General features: G+C 44.8%; 1 protein-coding gene across 7 annotated transcripts in view; it reads right to left on the reverse strand.

Moving 5' to 3' along the window:
- Positions 1–22721, reverse strand: part of mecom (MDS1 and EVI1 complex locus) — a 137715-nt gene that overhangs the window by 79691 nt on the left and 35303 nt on the right. For all 7 annotated transcript variants that reach the window (XM_053423476.1, XM_053423475.1, XM_053423471.1 and 4 more), the window contains exon 2: positions 14675–15018. In XM_053423476.1, coding sequence (XP_053279451.1) covers positions 14675–15018 — 344 coding nt within the window. The remainder of the gene's footprint in view (positions 1–14674; positions 15019–22721) is intronic.

Genomic DNA, 22721 nt, shown 5'->3' on the forward strand with positions numbered 1-22721 from the left:
GGCTTTGCTTATGTAAAGAACTGGTAGAAGGTCAGAGTGATCCCATGCGAGAAAACAGCAGGATATTCTCTGGAGGAGCGAGTGGGCACATTGATTGTGTCTCGAACACGCAACGGAACAAAACGTCAAAAAAAAACAAAATAAATACAAATATATCCTGATGAGAAATAGGTGTTATACGTTACGTCCTGCATGCTGTGCAGAGAGTTTTTTTTTCTTTTTTTGTGACCGCGTTGGACCGGAGAATCTCCTGCTGCGTCCTCCATACATGAGAGCCAAAGTCTGATCCCCATTGTGTGGAGATTTGCTGAAGTGCATGTCTGAAAACAGCTCTCATTGTCTTGTGTTACTTCAGACATTCCCATGACACAATACTAACCGTGATACGTCGGCGACGGGTGACCAATAGCTGGATTTGTGATTTAGGGACCTCCGAGTTCTTTTCCGAGACGTCCTCCCATTATTTCTCCTCCCTCTGCAGGATATATGACAAATCCCAGGGTGCACCTTATCCAGTCTCCATATCTCACAGTTCCTAAATTCTCATCTAACACAACTGAGGTTCATGTACTTATATGACCCAAGCAGTGATCCCTGAATGGTAATTCTGTCTCAGACTCGTATTGAATATGGCCTTTGGCTCAATTCGGAGAGAACACCAGAGGAGAACCAGTGTTTTATTGCTCTCTCTCTCTCTCTCTCTCTCTCTCTCTCTCTCTCTCTCTTTATATATATGTTACGCTGCTGCATGTGGAGCCGGGAGACAGAGATGTAGTCTCTCCTCTCAGCCATCTCCTCTCACCGCTCTTTATAGACCCTGATCACACCAGTGGCATTTATCTTTGCATCGTGTTGTTGTTTGCATGCATGTTAAATGTTTGTGTGTGTGCGTAGAGTCGTGTGTGTCCATGAATGTCTGTAGGTCCACGCTTGACTGTGTGTACGTCAGAAGCATGAGCCCACTGCCTCCCACAACCGCCCCGCTGATCTCTCCATTGATGACCGAATGCATCAACCCCCCCCCCCCCTTTCCCCCTGGACCCCACCAAAAAACTGATGATGCTGTCACCCCGAATCCCTTTTGTAGCCTTACTATCGGGAATCACCATAAATAACCATGACATCATCCCATTCTTATCTATGGGACGTCCCATGCTGATCGATAGCACGGCTCCTGCAGTGTAAATAGCTTCTAATGCCCCATCTTCCCCTTCAAATAGGTCTACATTATTTATGATGGCTGTTAGGTTACCAGTCCAGGACACAATTTATTTCACCCCAGCCCTGCTCCTATTATACCACTGCTTTTGAGTCTTGATGGGAGATTGGGGTATAAGGTGGGAGATTGGGGGAAGCATTCATTGCACACAGAAAAAAAATACACATGCCTGTGCTCCCACACCCACAAACACACACACCTTGAACTCCTTGAAAGGGTCCAAAAGGCTCATCACCGGGACCAGGTAGAGGAGGGAGGAGGATGGAGGAAAAATGAGGAGGAGTGAAAGTGGACCTGAGTGCTGCCTGCTGCACCCTGTGGTAACGATGGGACATCCGTTACTCAGATGACAGTGAGAGTGGCAGGCCTATTTGTGCGGCCGCTGGCGCGCTGTGACGGATTGGACAGACAGAGCGGTTGGAGGCTGCGTGGAAGTGACAGGCTTCATTTCCATTTGGGTGAAAAATCTGGCTAGCGTGGCTAACATGGCCGCCTGGGTGAGGGGGGAAAGGGGAGCCACATGGCCTAGGCCCAGGCTGTCTGCTGTTTGCTTGTTGTTGGGTCAGTATACTTTTCAGTCTAACCCTTCACCTCAATTTCCCCTTTCCCTTATATGGCCGTATGGATTATGTCTGTGGGTTCTGCAAATTGAAAGAAGAGTGGAAACATTTAACAAAAATAATAAAAAATAACGGTGATAATAAAAACAACTTTCACCAGAAACTGGCGTAAAGTACACATTTGAAATACGTTGATATAGCAGAGGCCCCCGTTAGTTTGTAAAACTTTAAATTGATACAAAAAGAGTTAACAGGTCTAGAATGCATGAAACCCCCACACATAGCTCCATGTATGGGAGTTACATGACACCTAGATGTGTGTAAGAAGGTGTGTGTGTGCACGAGTGTGCATACGAGTTTGTCTGCTTATGTTCGCGGAGCTCTGCCAACTCCATGCTGTGGGACTGCAGACAGACATGGAAGAGGATTATGGGAATTAAGTATGTCAACATTACCAGTTTATAACTGCCTCTCGTGGACTCTAGAATAACACCGCATTTCATATTCATCATTTAACAAAAACACAAAGCCATGTAAGCAAGCAGCCCTACTGTAAAACCCTCTATGCCTAACAGTTCAGGGTTGCTGGGACTTCACCAGGGGGTGCAGAGACAGAGGTCTTTTTGCTGAGGTGGACAGCAAAGAGGGGCAGCGAAGTACTATCGTGTGTGAGAACGGCCAGAGGAATGTTCATCCTCACGCCTCATTGGCGTTCTCATTGCTGCGCACGGATCTAGCGGTGGAGATGGGACACCCTAGATTTACGGGACGTGTCAGGAGCTTCACATCCTCGGGCCCCCCGGGGCCAATCTCCTGTCTTGATCTGGCCTGCAAGGAAAACAGCCGTCCCTCACAGCCTGACAGTGAGGTGGAGCCATCCAAACACACAGGGAGGACGGAGACTGGTGGAAATGAGGAATGTAAAGGAGGGAGGGGGCGATGGAGGGAGGCCACCTCTGGCGAGGGCCGCCGCCGCAGCTCTGGCAGTCTGATTCCTCACATTAACAGTGATGAAATCGCCAAGTTGGGCTCCTGCAGAAACTGAGCGCTGATGACTTTATCTCAGTGAAGTAACGCCAATGGGAAGTTTCCATAGTGACAGATGAAAACAAACAGTGGGTGATCTGATCGGGGGCTGCTGTTCAACAGGTGTTCACATTCAGTAGCTATTAGGCCTAGCTTAGTCATAGCCTTATTAAACATACTAAATAAAAGAGAACGAGAGTATGTGTGTATGCTCTCTCTCTCTCTCTCTCTCTTTCCCCACAATCTCTCACAGCATCGCTCGTAAAACCTCAGAATCCTGAAAGAGTGGAGAGGTTCTTGCTGCCTAAAGCCCACAAAGCCCTTTTTGTCCCCTGCAGGAACTGGTAGTCGTTCAGGAAGTGGAGCCCGGTGCCAGCAGGATGATTTATGGCTCTGTGTCCTGGGTGGCGGTTGGACCCGGTCCCACTGTCACTCAGAGCCAGAGAGGAGCACCGCGTGGCCCAATCAGAGGCTGCTCCGAACTCTAAAGACATTACTATGCCTGTCATAAAGTGGCTTGGAGGGAAGCGGTCATAAAACAGCCTGGGGAAAGAGAACAATTGGAGGAGAGAATAGGGACGACACAAACTCTGCTCTAAGAGACTCTGGCATGGTCCGTCTTGGCATCCTCTCCTCTCCTCTCCTCTCCTCTCCTCTCCTCTCCTCTCCTCTCCTCTCCTCTCCTCCTCTGCCAGTTTTGGCTCTGATGACAAAGCGTAATTCGGCCGAGAAATGGAATTTGCGAGACTTTTTCTCATCTGTGCGGAAGACGCTAACTCGTTAGGACTTCAGAGGGCTTGGCAGCACTGGAGACAACAATTAGTTTGTTAGAGATGTCAGAAATGGCCACTGAGTTTTGCAGGAAGAAATCCTTTGTGACGGATTGGTGCTGACAACGCAGGCCGACGAGGAGGGAGCGACAGACTCCCAGAGCGCCCTGTTCAGAGGAGGAACCTTTGGGCTGAATTAACCCTTATCTGTTAGAGCCTGCTAACAAAGTTCCCTCACAGACTACCTGCTGTAGCCTGGAAATCCTATTAGGGGCTGCAGGGGGACACTTGGGAACCCTCCGCCGGGAAATCTGTCTCCCTCGGCACGTAGCAGAGACAGGACATCGAGTTCTCTCTCCTCCTCCTCGGCTCATTCGGCCTCTCTTTCATTCACTCTGACTGATTTTCTCACTCTCTTGCACTCTTCTCTCCCCCTTTATGTGTCTCTCTTTTGCTTCTGCCTCATCTATCACTCTTGTTTTCACCCAGTCTAGTTGTCTGTTTTTCTGCCTATCCTATCTGTGCACGGACTTCCCCCCACCCCCCCCCCCGTCGCCGTGCATAACCATGTTTTAACGGCTTTTTTCATCCCCCTGCACCCCTCCACTCTCTCCCAGGAGGAGAAACACTATCTATTCCCCGCACCAGTGTTCGGATGAGTGAACTGCATTTATCTGTTGGATTTAAGGGGGACTGCCATGTGTAGAGCTCGATCCCCTGCCCCACGCTCAAGTTTAGAGAAGTGTAATGTAAAACACATGGGCGTACGGTACGCTGGATGTCTAATCCAATATATCCAATAAGCATTGGCTTTTTATTGCCCAATTTACGTCTTCAAACAATGGACAATGCTGGGTATGAAAAAAGATACCCTGCAAAAGCTGCTGTAATGCAGTTAGAATAACATTCCTGGAGTCACTCTGAGTGTAAACAAGAAATTCAACTCTGCAGAACACAAATTAAGTCTGATTTGCAGCATATGCAGCCTATAGTGCAGAATCAACTCAAAACTGCAAGAACCCCTGCAGAAGAGTAGTAGTTGTTATGTTTTGTAGCTGTTATATACAGTTGTAAGTTACAAATTACTTTTATAGAGTTGTATGAGTAGGTACAGTAAACACTTCCCTTCTCCAAAGAGATACCATCTACCACTTGCTTCTCATTATTTAAAAGCAATGCATGTTTATTCTAAATATGATTAAACAGCCCCCTGTTGTAATTATGAAATGACAGGAATTGATGGACTGTATTTTTATTGTGCAACCTGAAACCAATTACTAAACAATTATTGACCAGGATGTGGTCCTGGGTTATTACCATGGTAATTAACCCCATTAAATACAAGAGCGGCACTCGTTTAAAATGTGACCTTCAAGCACTGTACAAACTATTAGCAAATACACTGTTAGTTAATTGATGCTCGGTGCAACGGCAGGAAAAAATAAAAAAGCTGTGTTTGGTGGTGAAGTGATGTCGTGATGAGCAGCTGCTTGATGGTGTGTGGGACATAGAGCTAATGTATGTAACAGGGATATATATTCAGACTTAAAGAAATTTAAGTTATTCTATGCTGTAAAATCTTTATTATAAGTAAAAGTAAAAATATATATATATATTTCACCATGCCAACAGTAAATAGACATTACCAGCAAGTTTATGATTGATTATGATTACTGATACATAAAGGTAAAATCAGGAGTTGAAGTGGAGATAAATGGGCCTGTACTTCTGTGGGGTACTTTAGCATTATTTAGAAGATTGCGTGATCTTTTTTAGACATTATGTTTCAATCATAGGGAATACTAATCTTAAAAATGACTTGTGAAAGTCAGAGTAATATAATGTGTAATGTGAAGTGTCAGAAGACCCCTTGTGGAGATGAAATTAAAATAAAATAAACACGCAAAAAGATGTAATAGATTCTGTGAAGTGTGACTTTAGTTAAATACGTGTTATTTTACATGCCTTAAATTACTTAAAAACTATTGCTAGTAGTACCTAGCGTGCATTAAGTAGAGTGCATACCTCTGCCAAGGCCCAACAGACAACTTGCACAGAATTTCACGCAGTCATACAAATCAACCTAAATATACCGGATTTTTTTATTCAAGATCGATGAATTACTTCCTGGGAAACTGGTGAAAATGTCCCACAACGAAATGTTTAAGAAAGTGACTTCAAAAATTCCTGGATCAGGCCCTATGTTCTGATCCGAGCCAAAATGTAGTGGGTTCTCTGCCGGCTTATATCCCAACCTTCCACTGAGTTTAAAAAAAATATTCACTTCAGCGTTTTTTCAGTAATCCTTCTGATACAGACACACAAAGAGGAATGGAAACCTAACCTATTCTGTTGAGGTACAATGCAGCCAATGGTTTATCACCATCCCACATAGAGCTTAGTTGATCACCCGAGGCAGACACCACATATTTATTTCTCTTTGCATTAGATATGTGGTGTGAGCAAGCTACAACATTTCCCCTCCCTGAACAACCTGGTGTGGCCTTCTCCTCTGTCAATAATTTGCTCCTCTGAAATCTTTGGCTTTTTGCACTCACTCCCAGGGCACAACCGAGGTGAGCAGACAGGGCCAGCTCACAAATATTGACTTTCCAATAACATAGGAGTGCACGGCAGCCTATCATATGGCTCGAATTAAAGCATTATGACATAATAGAGCAAAGTCGGGGTTAAGACCTCATTACTGCCACCCGGGGCCTCTGCTTTCTCTCTCTCTAAACCTGGCAGCTCTCGGCTCTGGTTTTGGACCTGCTCCACTCTAATTGGAGCGGCAATATGGAGTAATTGGAAGAAGGGTACGGTGTTACCGTGCTGACTGTGGCCCGGGCCTGCGTTTTTTAGCGCTTAACCCGGTAATAAGCTCTCAGACTAGACCGCACTGTCCCATTACCCTTTGAACTGCAGTGACAGGAGAGAGATTTAAACATGCGAGTGAACACAAACACACACACAGAGAGGTACACACTCTACGAGGGATACATGGAAACATAAGTCCGTGGAGATTGTGACTGTGTGTAGGTTATAATAGCCATGAGAGACTGGGGGAGAGTCTGGCAGAGGCTAAGAGGACAGAGGGCCTTGGCTTGTGCCTGTTTGCACAGCTCCAACCACAGACACAGAGAAAGTGGTTTCGTAGTGCAGTATTAGCTCTTGATTATTTGCGTTAACCGGTACTTAGATTTACTGCCTGGGTAATGTGATCTGACTGGTAGTTAAGCGCTAGCAGCAACTTGGGGCAGGAAAGCCAGGACAGAGTTGCCGTTCCCTCTCTGTTTCCCCCGGACTGGACCAATAAAAGTCTTGCGAGCTCTGCCCCCGAGTCGCTGTCTCTCCCTCTCCCCGACCCTCCCCATTGGGAAGACATTTGGAAACAATCAGTAGTGTGTTTTAAGGGAAGGCCCTTTCCCCTATCAATCCCCCTAGATAAGGTATCTATGAGCCGGGCTCTGTTGCCCCGCACACGGAATTCATCACCTCTGTTTCCTGTACGCTGTTTAGGGGTCCCCTCATTTTCACCTATATCTGTGCAGAGTGCAGGGGCCACCTTGTGTGTGTCTGCACATGTGTGTGTACGTTAATGTGTGTGTGTGGCTGTGTGTGTGCTAACTTAGGGGCTTTCATGTTGTTGTATAACACATTTGTGGGTAACTGTATGTGTGCAGCTATAAGTAAGAGTAGTTTGTGTGTAATAGCACTACCCTTGGGAGCCGTGCAGAAAGTTGATGAGGTGCGTTTGATTTGAATGCCTTTCATGGGTGGAGCCAATATAGTCAAACCATATACACACTCAACCGTTTGTAATTACACAAACTTTCAGGGGGTTCACGCGGGTCATCATTCTTTAAATGGTCGTTTGGGCTAGCATTGTTGATCAGTTTGACATATATGTCCTTTAAAAATACATCTTTTGGGATATTTGAAAGGCAACATCAATGTCTAACTCTTGTGTTGACCCAATTTCAAGTAGAAAACCTTTGCTACATACAATGCTCTATTCTCATTTCTCCTTTAACTTTCTTCCATCAACGCAGAAATGTATTATGGCTTTGGCAGCGACTTTGAAGTGTTCTTCCTCCAACAGTCTTAGCAGTGGGCCTCCACCACAGATCATTCAGAGTGCCATAACAGCCGAGGATGGATGATGTAAATGTGTGTTACAAGGCAGTAGCATTTATATTGCGCCTGTCGAGTCGATGCACCTACATATAAAGTCTATTATATCTGTGGATGTCTAGACGTTTGTCATTGTGTTATTGAGTTTGCCCTGTGTGTTTCCGATCAAATCAGCCTCCCCCTTTCCCTTTGCAGCTCAGGGCCTTGTTATGTGTGTGTTGTGACTCCCACCGTGAGCTATCAGCTGGGCTGATTTTTGTCTGCTTCCCGACAGGTTGGATATAATGAGGGGGAGAAACCAGCCGCCCTCTGAGCTTTTCAAACAGGTGAACTCCTTCCTCATCCCTCCTTTTTACTGACCTCCCTCTTCCCGTTAAATAAGTCCCTTCCATTCACATCAGATCTAATAAGGCCTGTGACCTTTGCCCTGCTCGGGTGGACCCCTGACGACAGCCTCCTTCACCTGGTATTGTGCTGCCGGCTACACCTTCCGATTGGCATAGCCCCCACTCGCGCCCGCCTTTGTCCTCCTGCAATTCACTCTGACTTTGTTCAGTTAGTTAACCTAGCTTCCCCTCCCTGCTGGGAACTCTGACAGAGAAAGCGGGAGGAGGAGGAGGAGGAGGAGGAGGAGGAGGAGGAGTAGGAGGAGAAGTTGGAGGAGGGGTGAGAGTTAAGGAATGAGAGGGAAATCTGTAATTTTGAGGTTTTTTTCATTCTCTCTAACTGATGAAGAAGAGCTTCCACATGGAATGAAGGGATTTGACCGACCCCGCACTCTTGTAGCAGAACATTCTCAAACTTTCTCTGTTTATTACACTATCCACATTAGTGTGTTTCGTCTACTTTAGCTCCTCTCACATTAGATTAGAACTTCAATAACACCCCCCTTCATCCCAAAGACACACAAACAGACACACACCGGCTTCAACCAGCACCAACAAACAACAGATTAACCCAAAGAAAGGGATTACCAATCAACTGCAGGGGCAAGGAGATGGACCCCCAGCTTGTTTTGTCTTGGTTCTTGAATGGACATCACTGCCGTCCGAGACAATCAAGCTTCAGTTACTCTGGCTTGAGAGCTCATCTCACTCGCAGACACCAGGAGAGACAAAGACAGACACAGACGAACACGGCTGAGGGAATTACTGGGGTTGTTTTAACGGAGGGGAGGCTGCACACACTCTGCACCATGTGGAGGAGGTAAGAGGCCATGCAGGGGTGGTGAAGTAGCTCCTTAAGTCACATGGTCTTACTCGAGTGGAGCCAATTAAATTCAATCAATGCATGAATTGATTGCTTGGATAACTATATAAAATGTCAAACAGTTAGGTATGACTGCAAAATTGAAAAAATGAATGACACTCAGTAGAGCGCATATCTGGGCCAAGGCCCAACAGTCCCCTGAAATATGATTAAGCTGCACCAAATTGCTCACACTTATAGAAATCAGTCCCCTAAATATGATGCCTGTTTTTTTTCATCAAGATCAATGAATTATTCCCGGAGAAAACAGTGAAAATGTCAGTAAACGCCATATATCACAATGCTAAAGAAAGTGAATTCCTGGAACTGCACCAAAATTCAATGGGGTTTTTCCCCAGACCTGCATCCTTTCACCAAGTTTTAGGGTAATACAAAATCTTGCAAACAAACTACCAAAGCAACAAACAAATGGACAAGGGTAAAAACATGAACTCCTTGGCAGAGTTGATTAAGACCAGCCTTGATAGGCTTGGGTCTTTACGAATAACCTACTGTGACGGGTTGCTGTGTTATACTTGAGCAAAATATGAAATTATTTTGATTAATGTGGCAAATAAACTCGGTATCGTTACTGTTAAGCAGCTCGAATATTAAGGATTTCCTGAAAAGACCATGGAGATTAAAAAGGAATAAATTCATAGGATTTTGATGGGATGCAAAATGGGTCTTCTTCATGAATATTGGATTCCTTACATGCGGCCTATGAATGAAATTCCTCTATAGATATAAACTCCATAGGAATGAGATCAATAATTGCAAGCTTCTTAATCTCTGTAGGAATAGACCCTCATCTGACACATGGTTTGAAAGCTACACTTTTGAAGACAGGTGAAAAACTTGGTATTAGCTCAGTTCCAGCAAAACCATCTTCCCCACCTCCATATCTACTTTCAGCCCCGACCCCCTCAGCAGTTATCGTCCCCTCAGGTCTCTCCAACTCTACTTGTCTAAACTACTGGTCTCACACAAAGAGCTCAGGAGCGTAGCTGTAATTACAATCAAAGGAGGTATAATTAAAGGATAAACGTTTCCTCGGCGGCACAGTTCTCGTAAGACACAGAAACACAGTCACTTGTTCAGAACACTCTGTCTACGCGGCGACACATTTCCCTCCTCGCACTATCCGGTCCCACACAACAGACTTTAATGGTCCTTATTGTCTCCTTTACAATTCATTAAGTGCCAACGAGACCCGAGAGTATGCTGTGAACTGTTCCTTCATTATTACACACAGTGTCTCAGTGGCCGCTGCTCTTCTCAAGAGGAGAAAGCAGGTCCCACAATGATGTCAGCGCCGCCGTTGTGTTCGTGCAGCACAATGCTTCTGACATCCGCCATTCACCTCGCCTCCGCAGCCGCGGGACCTTTTTTTTCGACTTTGAGTTTCCCCAAAAAACGATACATGCGCATGTGTACGTGCCCGTGAGAACGTGAAGATGTGTGTCCATTGAGAGGTGTGTGAGTGACAGAGAGGTTCATCCCTAGCGCCTGACTTTCTAAGCGCTGCTGTGGGCAGGGCCATCTCCGCTGACAGTGGATGGGATGTGGTAGGGGGCTCGGGGATTAAGGGGCTTTTACCCAGGGCTAAGAGTGGCTCTTTCTCCCTGTGACAGAGAGAGGTGACAGGCCGTCAGCGCACAGGGGACAGGCGGACAGCAAGCCAGAGACATCTGCATTCATTCAGGACAGCGGCTTATCCGTCCACAAAAAAATAACGCCCTCTCGAAACGCCCCCTCCGTCCACACTCTCACACTCTGACTCGCACGCACAAGAGCGTATGTGCGCACACATGCGACACACAAAACCTTCATTCCAGAATTGACCTTTCCTAGAGTTCATGTGCAAACTGCGAAAGCAGAAACCACAAACAGACAGGTTGAAATCGCTCCTGTAGGATGTTCTTTGTTGTTCCGGCTGTTTATGACCCATCATGGATCTAATTCATAAACAGAGGCTCTATATTAGCAACAGGTTTATCATAAAAGTTCTTGATCGAATAATATTTAGTAATATAAACACACCAACATGTTAATTTTTATCACTAGATCTTATGAAATGAAAAGTTTTCAGCTGACAGTTTAAAGGATGAACTCCTCCATGTCAGGCATCTGCCTCTCGTCCCTCCATCCTCCCATCCTCTCATGAACAGGAGGCTTCAGGAGACAGGCAGATCCAGGACAGGCCCGGCCCAGCCACCTAATCCTCTACTCCTATTCACCATCACTGCTAATCTCCTTCACCACCTCCCCACCATCACCACTACCGCCAACACTATTGCCTCCACCTCCACCTCGGCCTCTCACTCGAGAGGTGCACAAAGGCCCTAAGCGCCCCTGTCCCGCCCCACTCGCCATCCCACCCCTTCCCGCACCCCTAACCTGCTCCGCCCATCGCCGCTACAGCAGGAGGCACCCAGCTTTCTAAGCCCAGGACCCATAATCCCATGGGGCTGCGAGTTTGGGCGAGTCCAAAGGCTCATTGAGTGTTGGATAACTCTCTCCCGGACTCTAACTCTCCGTCTTATTGTTGCTGCCGCTGAGAAGAGGACAGACACAAATGGAGTTTGAATTTCAATGCGCCTGACGACTCAGAGAGAGAGAGAGACAGCAGAATGTGGACTGGAGGGCATCCAGGCATTAAGAGTACTTTAAAGCAAAGCCTTGAGAAATGAATATACTGTAGGATACCTCAGGACACATCCACCTTATTCTGTCAAACCAAACTAAGAATATAATTTTTTTACAATTCATGAAATGTTCAATACATTTTGACTAAAATATTTCATACTTTCCCTCGTGTTGTTAAACATTTCCTCAGCTGTTACATGAATTTAATTTCAGACCATCATCAGCTTGTTCTGGTCCTTCGCATCTTCACTGTCCATTCAGTTATTTGAGATGATTTGGATTCAATAAAAAAAATCATGATCTCTTTATATTACATATCGATTCATCATCTAGTTCAAACATTTAATTTTAATGAAAAAGTTAAAAAAATCTACAGTTGGTAATCCTGATAGCAAGAGCAGGCTACACCGATACATCCGATCAGCCCTCTCGTCAAAGCTACGCCCCAAGAATCAACTGCTAGAAGCCGACTTTTCTGTAACTCGCTCACAAGCTTCTGACTATTGTCTCTGCTTTAGATTTGAATGTCTTTCCAGCTCAAGACTCATGTGCAGTGAGAGCAGGGAGGCAGGTCGGTGAGTGACGGACAGGTTCGCCAGCCAATCATTTCATCGGTCCGACGATTTTATTTATTGATGTCTAAAGAAACAGGATTTCAACAAAGAAGATAAAAAGTGTTCCAAAAACAACTTATCAAAACTAGTTTTGAGTTTTTTTGACACATGAAACATCTAATGTTAATAATTGCATTCATGAACAAATCCTTCGCACAAACACACTCTGTCCACATATCCAAACTACACACACACACACACACACACACACACAGTGGGAATATGATTGCTGGCACAGTCAGCACTTCACTTCTGCATACGACAGTGTTAGCGGGCGTCTCAGCCTGACAGGCCGCTCACTGCTGCCTCCCTACCTCTTATTTACCAAAGCTATCTTTCCCATAAGTCACCATTCCTCTATTCATAAAACATCGCAGACGCCATAAGTCACTCTTCCCCTTTATGAATAAAGCCGCCCGAATTTATGGTGATGGTGCAGAGGAGCGGTGGCCTCCCTGGTGACAAACTTCCCCCAGTCTGTCACCACTGGCCTGAGCCGCTCAGGGCCCTCCATCAACCGCTCCAGATGGGAGCGCCACTTTATCGTTCCCCCGGTCGGTGACATCACCTCGCTGCACCGCACAGAATTGATGATGAAAGCAAACATATCTATCTTAACTCACATTTACCAAATCAATTTTATTTTTACAGACCCTCCGCGGGCTTATTGGCATATTGACAGTTTGCAGTCGGGGGCGGGGGGTGTGAGCGATGGGCAAGGGATGGTAAACGGGTGGGCATGGGAGAAGGGGGGGGGGGTAAGAAGGGCTTAATGGCATTTACCATATTTAATGCAGAGGGATGTCATCACTGAATATCCATTCTGAATAATGTGGCATTTCATCATAAATTCTTTACAACTTATTTACTTAATGGAAAGAGTTATGGCTCGCTGTCAGGAGGGTAATTAAACATTGTGATACAGTGCTGCCTCGCCAGGATCCCATCTTGGACCCCCCCCCCCCCCCCCTTGCCACCACCCGCACCTCCCAACGCGCCTGCCCCAACATACACCCACGCTCACTTACATCCCAGCTCCTCAGCTTTTTAAATCCATATGATTATTCAAGCTGCCCATTAATTATCCCCAGATTAAAATTCATGAAAACTCTTTTTCCCCCTTTAACCTTTATTTCTTACCCTGGGAAAAAAAAATAATAATAATCAAGAGAGCTTGTTGGACTAGCAGTAAATCTCTTTGGAAGAGACAGAGACATTTTATTACGGCTCTCTGTTATGAAAACTGGCAAAATGAAGAGTTTTTCTCTCACTTCCATTTAACAGACCTTCATATATTGCATCTCGCGAGCAGCAGTTGTTAATGAGGGAGACGTTTCCTGGAGAAATGTAGTCCAGGGTGAAAAAGAAAGACATTTATTTTCACTCGGCCGAGCCAAACCCACTGAGTCAGAGCCGATGGGCTGGAGTAATGCCCTGTGATGCAAACCAAACGAGCTCCAGTCCAAATCCAAAACTATTTATATGACCAAAATGTTGATACTTTACCAACACGTTCCCAGTCGTCTTTAAAAGTGCAGCATTAAAGTGGACTTAAGGCTTAGGGCGACTCAGGAAAAGAGAGGGAACACTGTTTTGAATGGTCTTTTTCATTTAAACCTGTTACTTTTCGCTCGGTGAACTGCATGGTCAGCGACTCTTCAAGAGCTTGGTTCGGCCACACAAAGGGACAAAGGTCTGGATATGAAGTACTAAATCTTTGCATCCAAATTAGAGAGGATCTATTTGGGGAGACTAAATGAGGCTGATTCTATGCCAGGCCCTTCCTCCTGCTCTATAAAACTCAACCAGCCTGACACTGACGGAGACCGCATCTAACCTTTGACCTTGTCCTGTGACCCTGCCTTCGATTTTTTTTGTGCCGCCTGACCAATATGTGATTTGCCAATGGCCGCACTGGGTCCCTAACCAGGATGAAGAGGGGATTTATGGCTTTTCATTTTAATTGAGTTAAGAGCACAACCTCGACTGCCTTTCCTTCAGTGGCACTGAGCTAACATTACATCACTGGGCAACCGACAACAACAACAGCTTTGTGGTCACTGGGCTAAATGTGAACATGACGACATGGGAGGAAATAAAAAGAGGACTTGATGTGAATGCTACAGTGTGTGTTGGCCAAGGAAAACCCCCCTTGTCAGAACGTGTGCTGCTACTACTGGGGCAGAAAAAAAACATTGTGACTGCAATTTTCATGTTTGTACTTGAACCAAAGCGTAAACTGCTCTGTCACAAGTAGAGCAAATTTCTTTACCCGAGCTGCCATAAAAAAGAAATCCCCAAACCATTGAATAATATGGTAGCCACTGTAAAAATTACATCTTTGATTGATATTCAAGTGCAGTACACTTAAAGAAACATTAACTTCTGTGAAGGCAATCCTTTCAGAAGACATTAACAACAAGCACACAAACTCTTCAACTATCGTGTTCCTACCTCCCAGCCTTGAGTGGGGTCTCGGAGACAAGGCCTGCGCTCTCCTTCGTATGGTCCAAAACGCTCCCCGGCGTTTACCTGCCTGCGGCTACAGATGCCCAGGCCTCCGCCTGGAACCACCGACTCCCTCAGCTCAAAGTCCAGGGGAATGGTCAATTCTTCTGGGCAGAAAAAGCTTGGGTGTTGGAATGACAAGGGGTCCTGAGGCGAAGACTCATCGTCGGAGAGCAGAGGGGACACTGGGTCCTCCACCAGGGCCGAGGAAGGGGTGGGATCGCCATCGGAGCCACACACATCATCTAGGAGGTCGGACGAGTAGAGGGCAAACTCATCGTCGCCGTCACCTGTGAGGGACACAGAAAGAGTCTCGATGTGAGGGTGATGCTCAGTAACATCTTTGACATTCTTGGATTATCACAAATTAAAGCAGAAAACAGGTTATGTATCCAACAGAAAAATGTAAGAATGCAGTGATGCAGTGGTTAGCACAAGTTTGAATACCAAGTTGGCAAAGGACTTAGAAAGATCTGTCTATTTATGTTTTCTCAACTACTCCTGCTTCCTCCCACAGTCCAAAAACATGCAGATTGGGGTTAAATTAATAGAAGACTCTAAATGTATGTAGGTGTAAATGTGAGATGGAATGGTAATGTTGTCTCTGTGATACGAGGACAACCAGTTCCTACTAGACCCTCAAAGGATATGAGTTATAGATAATAAATGGATGGAAACCCCAAAGAAAACAAGAGGTTTATTGTAACTAGGGAGGACTAATGAGTAAAACATACACGTGCATGTATTAACTTGATCCGTTCAAATAAACAGCAGAAGACAGAAGGTTCCTACAGGTTTGAAGAAAGCGGGGTCAGATGTAACAAAGTCTCGATTCTGTTTAGATTGAGCTCGGTATAGAAGCCAGAGATCATGACGGAACATGTTTCTCACGTCAAATCACTGGATTTGTGCCTGGCATGAGAAACACCCAACAGATGCAATTAAATTCAAATCAGATTTAAAATAAATGCCAAAAAACAGTCTTTTGGACTTTTTTAAAAAACAAACCAACCTACAGCAGCAACACGGCATGTTTTGTTTGAGCTGCTGCTGATTGAGGTGGGTGAGCACGGTCTACTCGGCATTGTGCTGCTCTGACTGTTTTATATTTCCTTTTCCTGAACTCTTTCTCCACTACTGTAGTGAAAACAGAGGGAAGCACTCTGGGGTTAATTGTGAATCGAGTGAAACAGGACATAGAAGTATGACCCTTGAACCCACACTGGGCTTCTTCAGAGTGGCACACGTGGCTGGTGGGGCTTTATGGTGGAAGAGGGATTGAATAATTCCTCCTGTTGGCATGTTGCACATTTAGAGCAAAGGTGAATTGGTTGAAGAATGTTTGTCTCTGAAATGCAGCTAGAAAGGTGCTAGGAGAGAGCATTTGCATCCGGCAACGTTGATACTCTATCCGGCCATGTTGGGTGTCTGAACCAAAACAAAGAAGATGATGTCTTTAAGCAGTGTGGGATCATGGGAGTTTTCCCCTGCACCCGCATTTCAAATCTTGCTGAGGCGACAAATCATGTTCATGGATGAGTTCATGTATTAGATTTCGTGATCAATTACAATTGATCAATACAAACAGTTGAAGGAAACAACAACTGACTGGCTAACTGGCTTAAAGTGTGTTATCCTTTCATTATAGATCAATATTATAGTAGAGACAGACGAAGCCACAGGTGAAGTGGATATGATGCAATTCAGGCGACCAAAATGAAATATCCTGTTACCTTAAATAAAATGGGGATCGCTCTGTTTGAACATTGTTAGAAAGATGTTGGTTCATGTGAGTTCACAAGTCAACAAAATGAAAGGTTGAGTTGTTTTTACAAATATTAATGAAGAAATATCATTTTTTTTAATCTGCCTGATTATTCATAACTGCTTTATTGGTTCCTGCTTGAGTCACGACCCGATGACAACGTTTCATGGAAATCTAACAGACGGACAAACAGCCGGAAATGAAAATGAATGCCTTGGTTAGTTCCTATACAGACAATCGAAAGGTCATCGCACAAGCAAACTTTCAGGACAAATAAAGACAAGAAGCCAACGGAGAAACCAGCTAACACGATGGACTGCCAAACAGGTGTCACACGGCGAGACAGATGGACGCTAAAAGCCGGAAATGATCCACAGGAAACCGCCGCTCCCCCAGCGTGCATCTGTGGTGGGCTGTGCCTAACGCAGCCTGACAGGCCAAGGGGAGACGGGTCTCCGCTAATGAGGCTCCACAACCCATCCCTGCACTGACTAACATTCCTGAAGGGCTGCCTGTGTGACACTGTACCGCTGCGCTGTCAGCCGTGGAACCTTTGATCCACAAAGATACACACACACACGTCTTGCTCACTGGCCATGAAGTAACTGTGCTTCGGATTGACTGAACCGGTCACCGTGATTGGCCACAGGTGGTCATAAACCAACCCGAAAGATTAACTCAAGACCTGGACACAGTCGCTGAACTATTCAATGTGCACTCTCCCTCGAGCCGTGGCAAACTTTTGAGACGTTACTTGAAGCGCAAGATAAGCCTAGGGCATTGTATGTAAATATCCTCGAAATGTGCGGCTTCCCCTTTGGCAAGGTCACAGCACAATGTCCGGTGAAAAGGAATGCAAAACTGTCAACTACACTATAAGTCCTACATGAGCTGTTTTCCTCTACCACTTAAGAATCATAATTCCCGTCAAATTGTGTGTTTGCTGCGGGGAAAGAATTCCATGCTTGAACACACTGAGCTGTCTATTACAGATAACTATGTTTTCCATGTTTTGCACTACACAGTGTGTTTATTGAACCAGATCTAACCTAAGTATTTCTGATAGTCTCTCCCTGCAGCAATACCTGATCACAGTGTCTGTGCAACTATTGTGTTTGACACACACACTGTGTGGGCCCTGTGCGTTCGAGGGGGGAAACTCTGCTGAGTCGGGCCGGGGCATGAAACCCAATGTGGCTCTGGGAGTCAACGTAATGATTTTCAGCACAGAGACTGTGTAACCCAGTTATAGTCCTGGATGTGAAGCTTGCCATATGGTGGAGGGACAAGAGCTTTTAAAGGTAACCGTATCCCTCCGTTGCCGTTTCTCCTCTGACATTTCCCCCCTCACGCTGGTCTCCAAGTTTATATTTGATTTAGACCAGAAATTCCCCCGGTCCACTGGACTCAACAAGGGCAGCGCAGCTCATAAACATATACGTTTCTGTAAGGTAAACGTTAGCTGAAAGCAAATATGCTACGTTCAGCGTTTTGAAAATTGTGGTTTTCATGTGCAGATGATTGATAAGTCAAAGAGCGTAGCTCGGCTTAGACGTGTGGGGCGGTGGGGACGCTGCACACAGATGATCAGATCGTGGTGTGTGTGCGTGTGTGCGTGTGTGCGTATGTGTGTGTGTGTGTGTGGGGGGGGCCTATCTAAGCAAACAGTCCTGTTTGTTTGTTCAGCAATGGACATTACTTCATCAAAGCTCTAAAAGATTTCTGGGCCGAGGAGGGGAACTCCAGCTGGGAGCAGCAGCATCAAGATTTAAACTGCATTAATAACACAGATGGCAGTTCACGATAATACGAGGGAGCAAGTGTAAAAAATAAACAAGAGGCACACCATTTTGATGAAGATAGAACTAGAAGAGGAGACAACGCAAGTGATTAAGTGCAAAATAATAAGGAAAACAATATTATCTCCTCATCAAAATCTGTTATTATAATGTGAAAATACTTCATGGCCGAGCCGTGTAAACACACTTAGAAAATCCCATGTACTCGAATGCCCACGCTTAACGCCAAATTCATTAATTTTTATTAAGAGGGAAAACATTTGTTCCCAGGCCTGCTATCTGCATGGGTGGAATGATTTTCACCTCTGCCACAAGGTGTTGGGCGGACTCATACATCACACGATTACCCCGAGCAGCAAGCAGGGCCGCCATCATCAGGGAGTGAATTAAAGATGATAGAAGGAGCTATTAATCACTGTGACAAAGCCCCTAATGGAGGTGTGACCCAGCCACTGCCAACCGAACGCCATGGGGACGCACCCACGGGACAAATGGATACATATGTTTACAGAGAGGAATAACCTACCTGTGGACACAGTCAGACCGACCCCCCCACCACAGCCCCTCTCATTTCGGTGCAAGGTCTCCTTCCTTATCTCATAGTCCCCATTTTACACTTTGTCCTTATAATTTTTTATGTTACAATTCAGGTCGCCTAAATTCTTCTACATATTTTAGTTTTTTATTATTCCAGCTACTTTTATGCGAAAATACATTTTAGATCAAATTTAAATCCTTTTACTCACGATTGGCCGTATTTGAGTTCAAGTATTTGATTTTTGATGTCGTAGTGGATCATGGATTTGTATGATTGTCCAAAAAACACTAAACAACCAAGAACCATTTGCACTATTTAAAAATACTACGTTTCAATGACTGAACTGACGTGTTATTTATGTTCATGCTCCACCACTGCATAATGGTGTATGATGCTGGACAGGTTGTAACACGGTAAGGTGTAAAGTAAGAACATCATTCATCTACTTAGCCCGGGCGAAATTCACAGATCGAGGGGTCTGAAAACCTGACGGATGGGGTCCCACATGGTGAAATATTGAAATGACCCCCTCACCTCACGAGGAGCGGCCCTGGTGCTTATCTCTAGACATCATTTGTTGCCTGTGATAACGGACGAATGGAATAGGGAGGCGTGGTAATACCCTTGTATTACGGGTCAAACATAATCACACTTGATCCCCTCCATTAGTCATCATCCCAATTCTGAAGGTGCACTGTTCATCATACCTTTCTATTTATATATCCACTGCAGGAAATCGTGAGTGTGTGTTTGTGCCGTTCTGACCATATAAAGAAATGACTCTGCGACAAATGTTATATCCACAGTAGTGATTTTGTTATTGGTTTTTGTCTGTCTGTTAGAGGGTTTGGACACTACTACTAAAACTATCTTGTAAAACTTGAAGGAAGGAGGGGGAATGGGACAAGGAAGGACCCCATTCACTTTTGGAGTGGATTAGATGAATTAAAACAGATAAACCCTAACCCATTTTTTGAATTATAGTGAGGAAATAATACAGAGACTTCCATGAAAAAACTGGCATATGTAGAGTGTTATTATCTATGAACCAGTGAAATGTTGTGCAGGATCCAAATTTTGTGATATATGTAATTGGAAATGTCCTTGTTCAAGTGGTTTAAGTTAGTTGTTTGGCATTCTGAGATTTATACCTTACCACATCGTTCTTTCTTTTGTGTATACATGTGTATATCCAATATGGTGGTTGAGTAGCCAATCAGCTTTGGCAGAGGTAAGCACTCTCCGAACACCTTTCTAAAAAAAAAAACTATTGTGTCCAATACACTCTTCCAACTTAGGCATTGTTTGTATAATTCAAAATATGTGTGTACGTGTGTGTGTTTGTGTGTTTGTGTTTGTTTGTTTTGTTGTCGTCTAGTCGTTGGACTGAAAAATGACAACACCCTCTGGGAGATGTATAGGCGTAGACATCTGGGAGAGACAACTCATTGTGACTCCATTCAGGGGGAAATACAAAATAATCATCTTTCATTTTGGTTAAATTTTCACACTCTCACATGCGGCTGCCAATCAGAACATGGCTGCTGTTGATTTGCTGAGCGATGTTAATTACAGTGCATCAGTTTGTGCCTTAGACTCCCTCAGCAGGGGTGTATAGGCGAGTGTTCGGAGGCCCGAGCCCTCAGGAGAGGCAATAAGCTTCCTAATTAACTCTGTCTTTGTGCTTAATGGAGGCCTTAGCGCCACTTCTGGGGAGTCTTTCGGTGCACGGGTCCATTGGGTTGGCTGTGGAAGGGACTGATACAAACTACAAACATCCATACCCTTAGGTGGCTCTATACATGCGAATTTGGCCAATTATGCATAATTTATCCCGAAATGTGAGTTTCTTCCAGCAAAAATAATTAAATTGTGAGCAGTGAAATTCCCACATGAAATTGCATGTTTGTCAATGTTGTTGTCTTTTTCATTTTGTCTCTCTCAAACTGTACAACCTCCATTGGAGCAGACACAGTAACAATTACCTTCAGGTCATGGATGAATGACCCTTGCTTATAAAGCCATCACATCATTTAAAAAGCATAAATGTAGATATATTTCTGTTCTAATATTTAGTATTTGCCTGTTGCTAATTGTCCTTAGATTAAAATTTGCAGTGCTGAAAAATTGCATCAACTCCCACTAGAATTAAAGATAAAAACAGGCACCAGTGCAGTACATGTGTGTAAAAAGCCATACATGCAGTTGTATTCACATGCATATGCTCACAAACAGGCGGCCTCATTGCACAAAGTGTTAAAGCACACAGAGACCACAGGGTAACACGAGTCGAGCTCTTAACACAGCCTTAATTAATGAGAGCATTGTCTATGTTTTTTCACCCCCCCTCTTAGTCAACTACTCCCCATTTTAAATGGAAAACACTCCATTAAGGGCTCTGGGCCGAGGTACCAATTAACACTGCACAACAAGCTGAAACTTAGAGTCGGTCCCTTTCTCTCTCTCTCTCACCCACTCACACACGCACACACACCCTCACACCTAATTAATTAGCATTAGTTGTGATTAATAATGAGGGTCCTTTAATGGTAAATCTGCAGCTCCGATGGCAGGCTGACACAACAAAGGCATCTGTGTGCGCGGCAGGATTTATCTGGGGAGCTGCTCTGGGATTTTAACATGTTTCTCACAGGCCTGACAAATGGCCTATTAATTATCTAATGTTGTCTGACAACAGCCGCTTGATAAAGATGTATGTTTGGACAGGGTGAGGAGGGGAAGATATCGCGGAGGGAGAGAGAGAGGTGTGTTCGAGGGAGAAAGGGAATGGGAGTGTTTGCATAAAAGAAGAAAAATAAGTACGTTGTAGAGTGAGTGGGGACCTGCACTGATTCAGATTGTGAGAGGGACACACGCACACACTTTAGTACATTATTGAAAAATTCACTCAATACATTTGCATTAAAAGAGAAATTGCATCGTTTCTATTATGCTCCCACTTCTTTTCATTGTGATAATCAATATGAAGGATTAGCGAGCTGCATTCATTTTTAATGAAATGCAAATGAATGACGTCACAGATGAACACAGATGGATGTGCAACACACAAACATGAACACACAATTTATATCCTAAAACCACAATCAATATCATCAACGAGGAAGCCTCCACATCAGACCGACCACTTCATATCATTAAGTCTCTAACAACATAAAGCATATGGGCCAGTCTCTCTCTCTCTCTCTCTCTCTCTCTCTCTCTCTCTCTCTCTCTCTCTCTCTCTCTCTCTCTCTCTCTTTCTCTCTCTCTCTCTCCCGCCCGCCCATCCGCTCCCTCCATCTCTGCCCCACTCTCTGATTCAATCTTGCTCCCCGACTCTAATTTGTGGAGTTTATTTCCCGCCTGTATGTTGTTGTAGTGAGATGCCAGTTGCCAAAACGTTTTTTATGATTGTTTTAGGACCTGCATTTTTCTTAATGAGATAGGATCCCAGTCGGACGTTAACTCAGGCCTGTCAATTGCAAAGCAAACAGAATAACAACCCGGCCCTCACATTGTTTCTACAAGCTATACATCAACCGGGGGGGCTTGGAAGGGAGGGCCTCTCCGAATCACACAGTGACCCCGGGATAGAGAAGATGAGAGGAACGAGTGGGGAGGGATTGGGAAAGAAGGGGGGGGGGGGGTTAGGAGATGAGAGGGGCAAGAAGAGGGGGGGATTAAGAGATGGAAGCTGATGTGATATGATAATAATTGTTTAAATGTGTGAAATCAGAGTGGTACCACAAGAATGATTTGATCACTGGTAAAATAAGAGACAAGTAGTAATCCTGAACACCAACTGTGTGTGAGTCTGTGAGAGCCTCTCAGTGTTCTGTCCGTCCTTTGAGAAGGAAAATCTTAGTCTCAGCATATGTTCAACATGTCTGA

The sequence above is a fragment of the Pleuronectes platessa genome, chromosome 5 (genome assembly GCF_947347685.1).
Source record: "Pleuronectes platessa chromosome 5, fPlePla1.1, whole genome shotgun sequence".
In the NCBI taxonomy this organism is placed as follows: Eukaryota; Metazoa; Chordata; class Actinopteri; order Pleuronectiformes; family Pleuronectidae; genus Pleuronectes; species Pleuronectes platessa.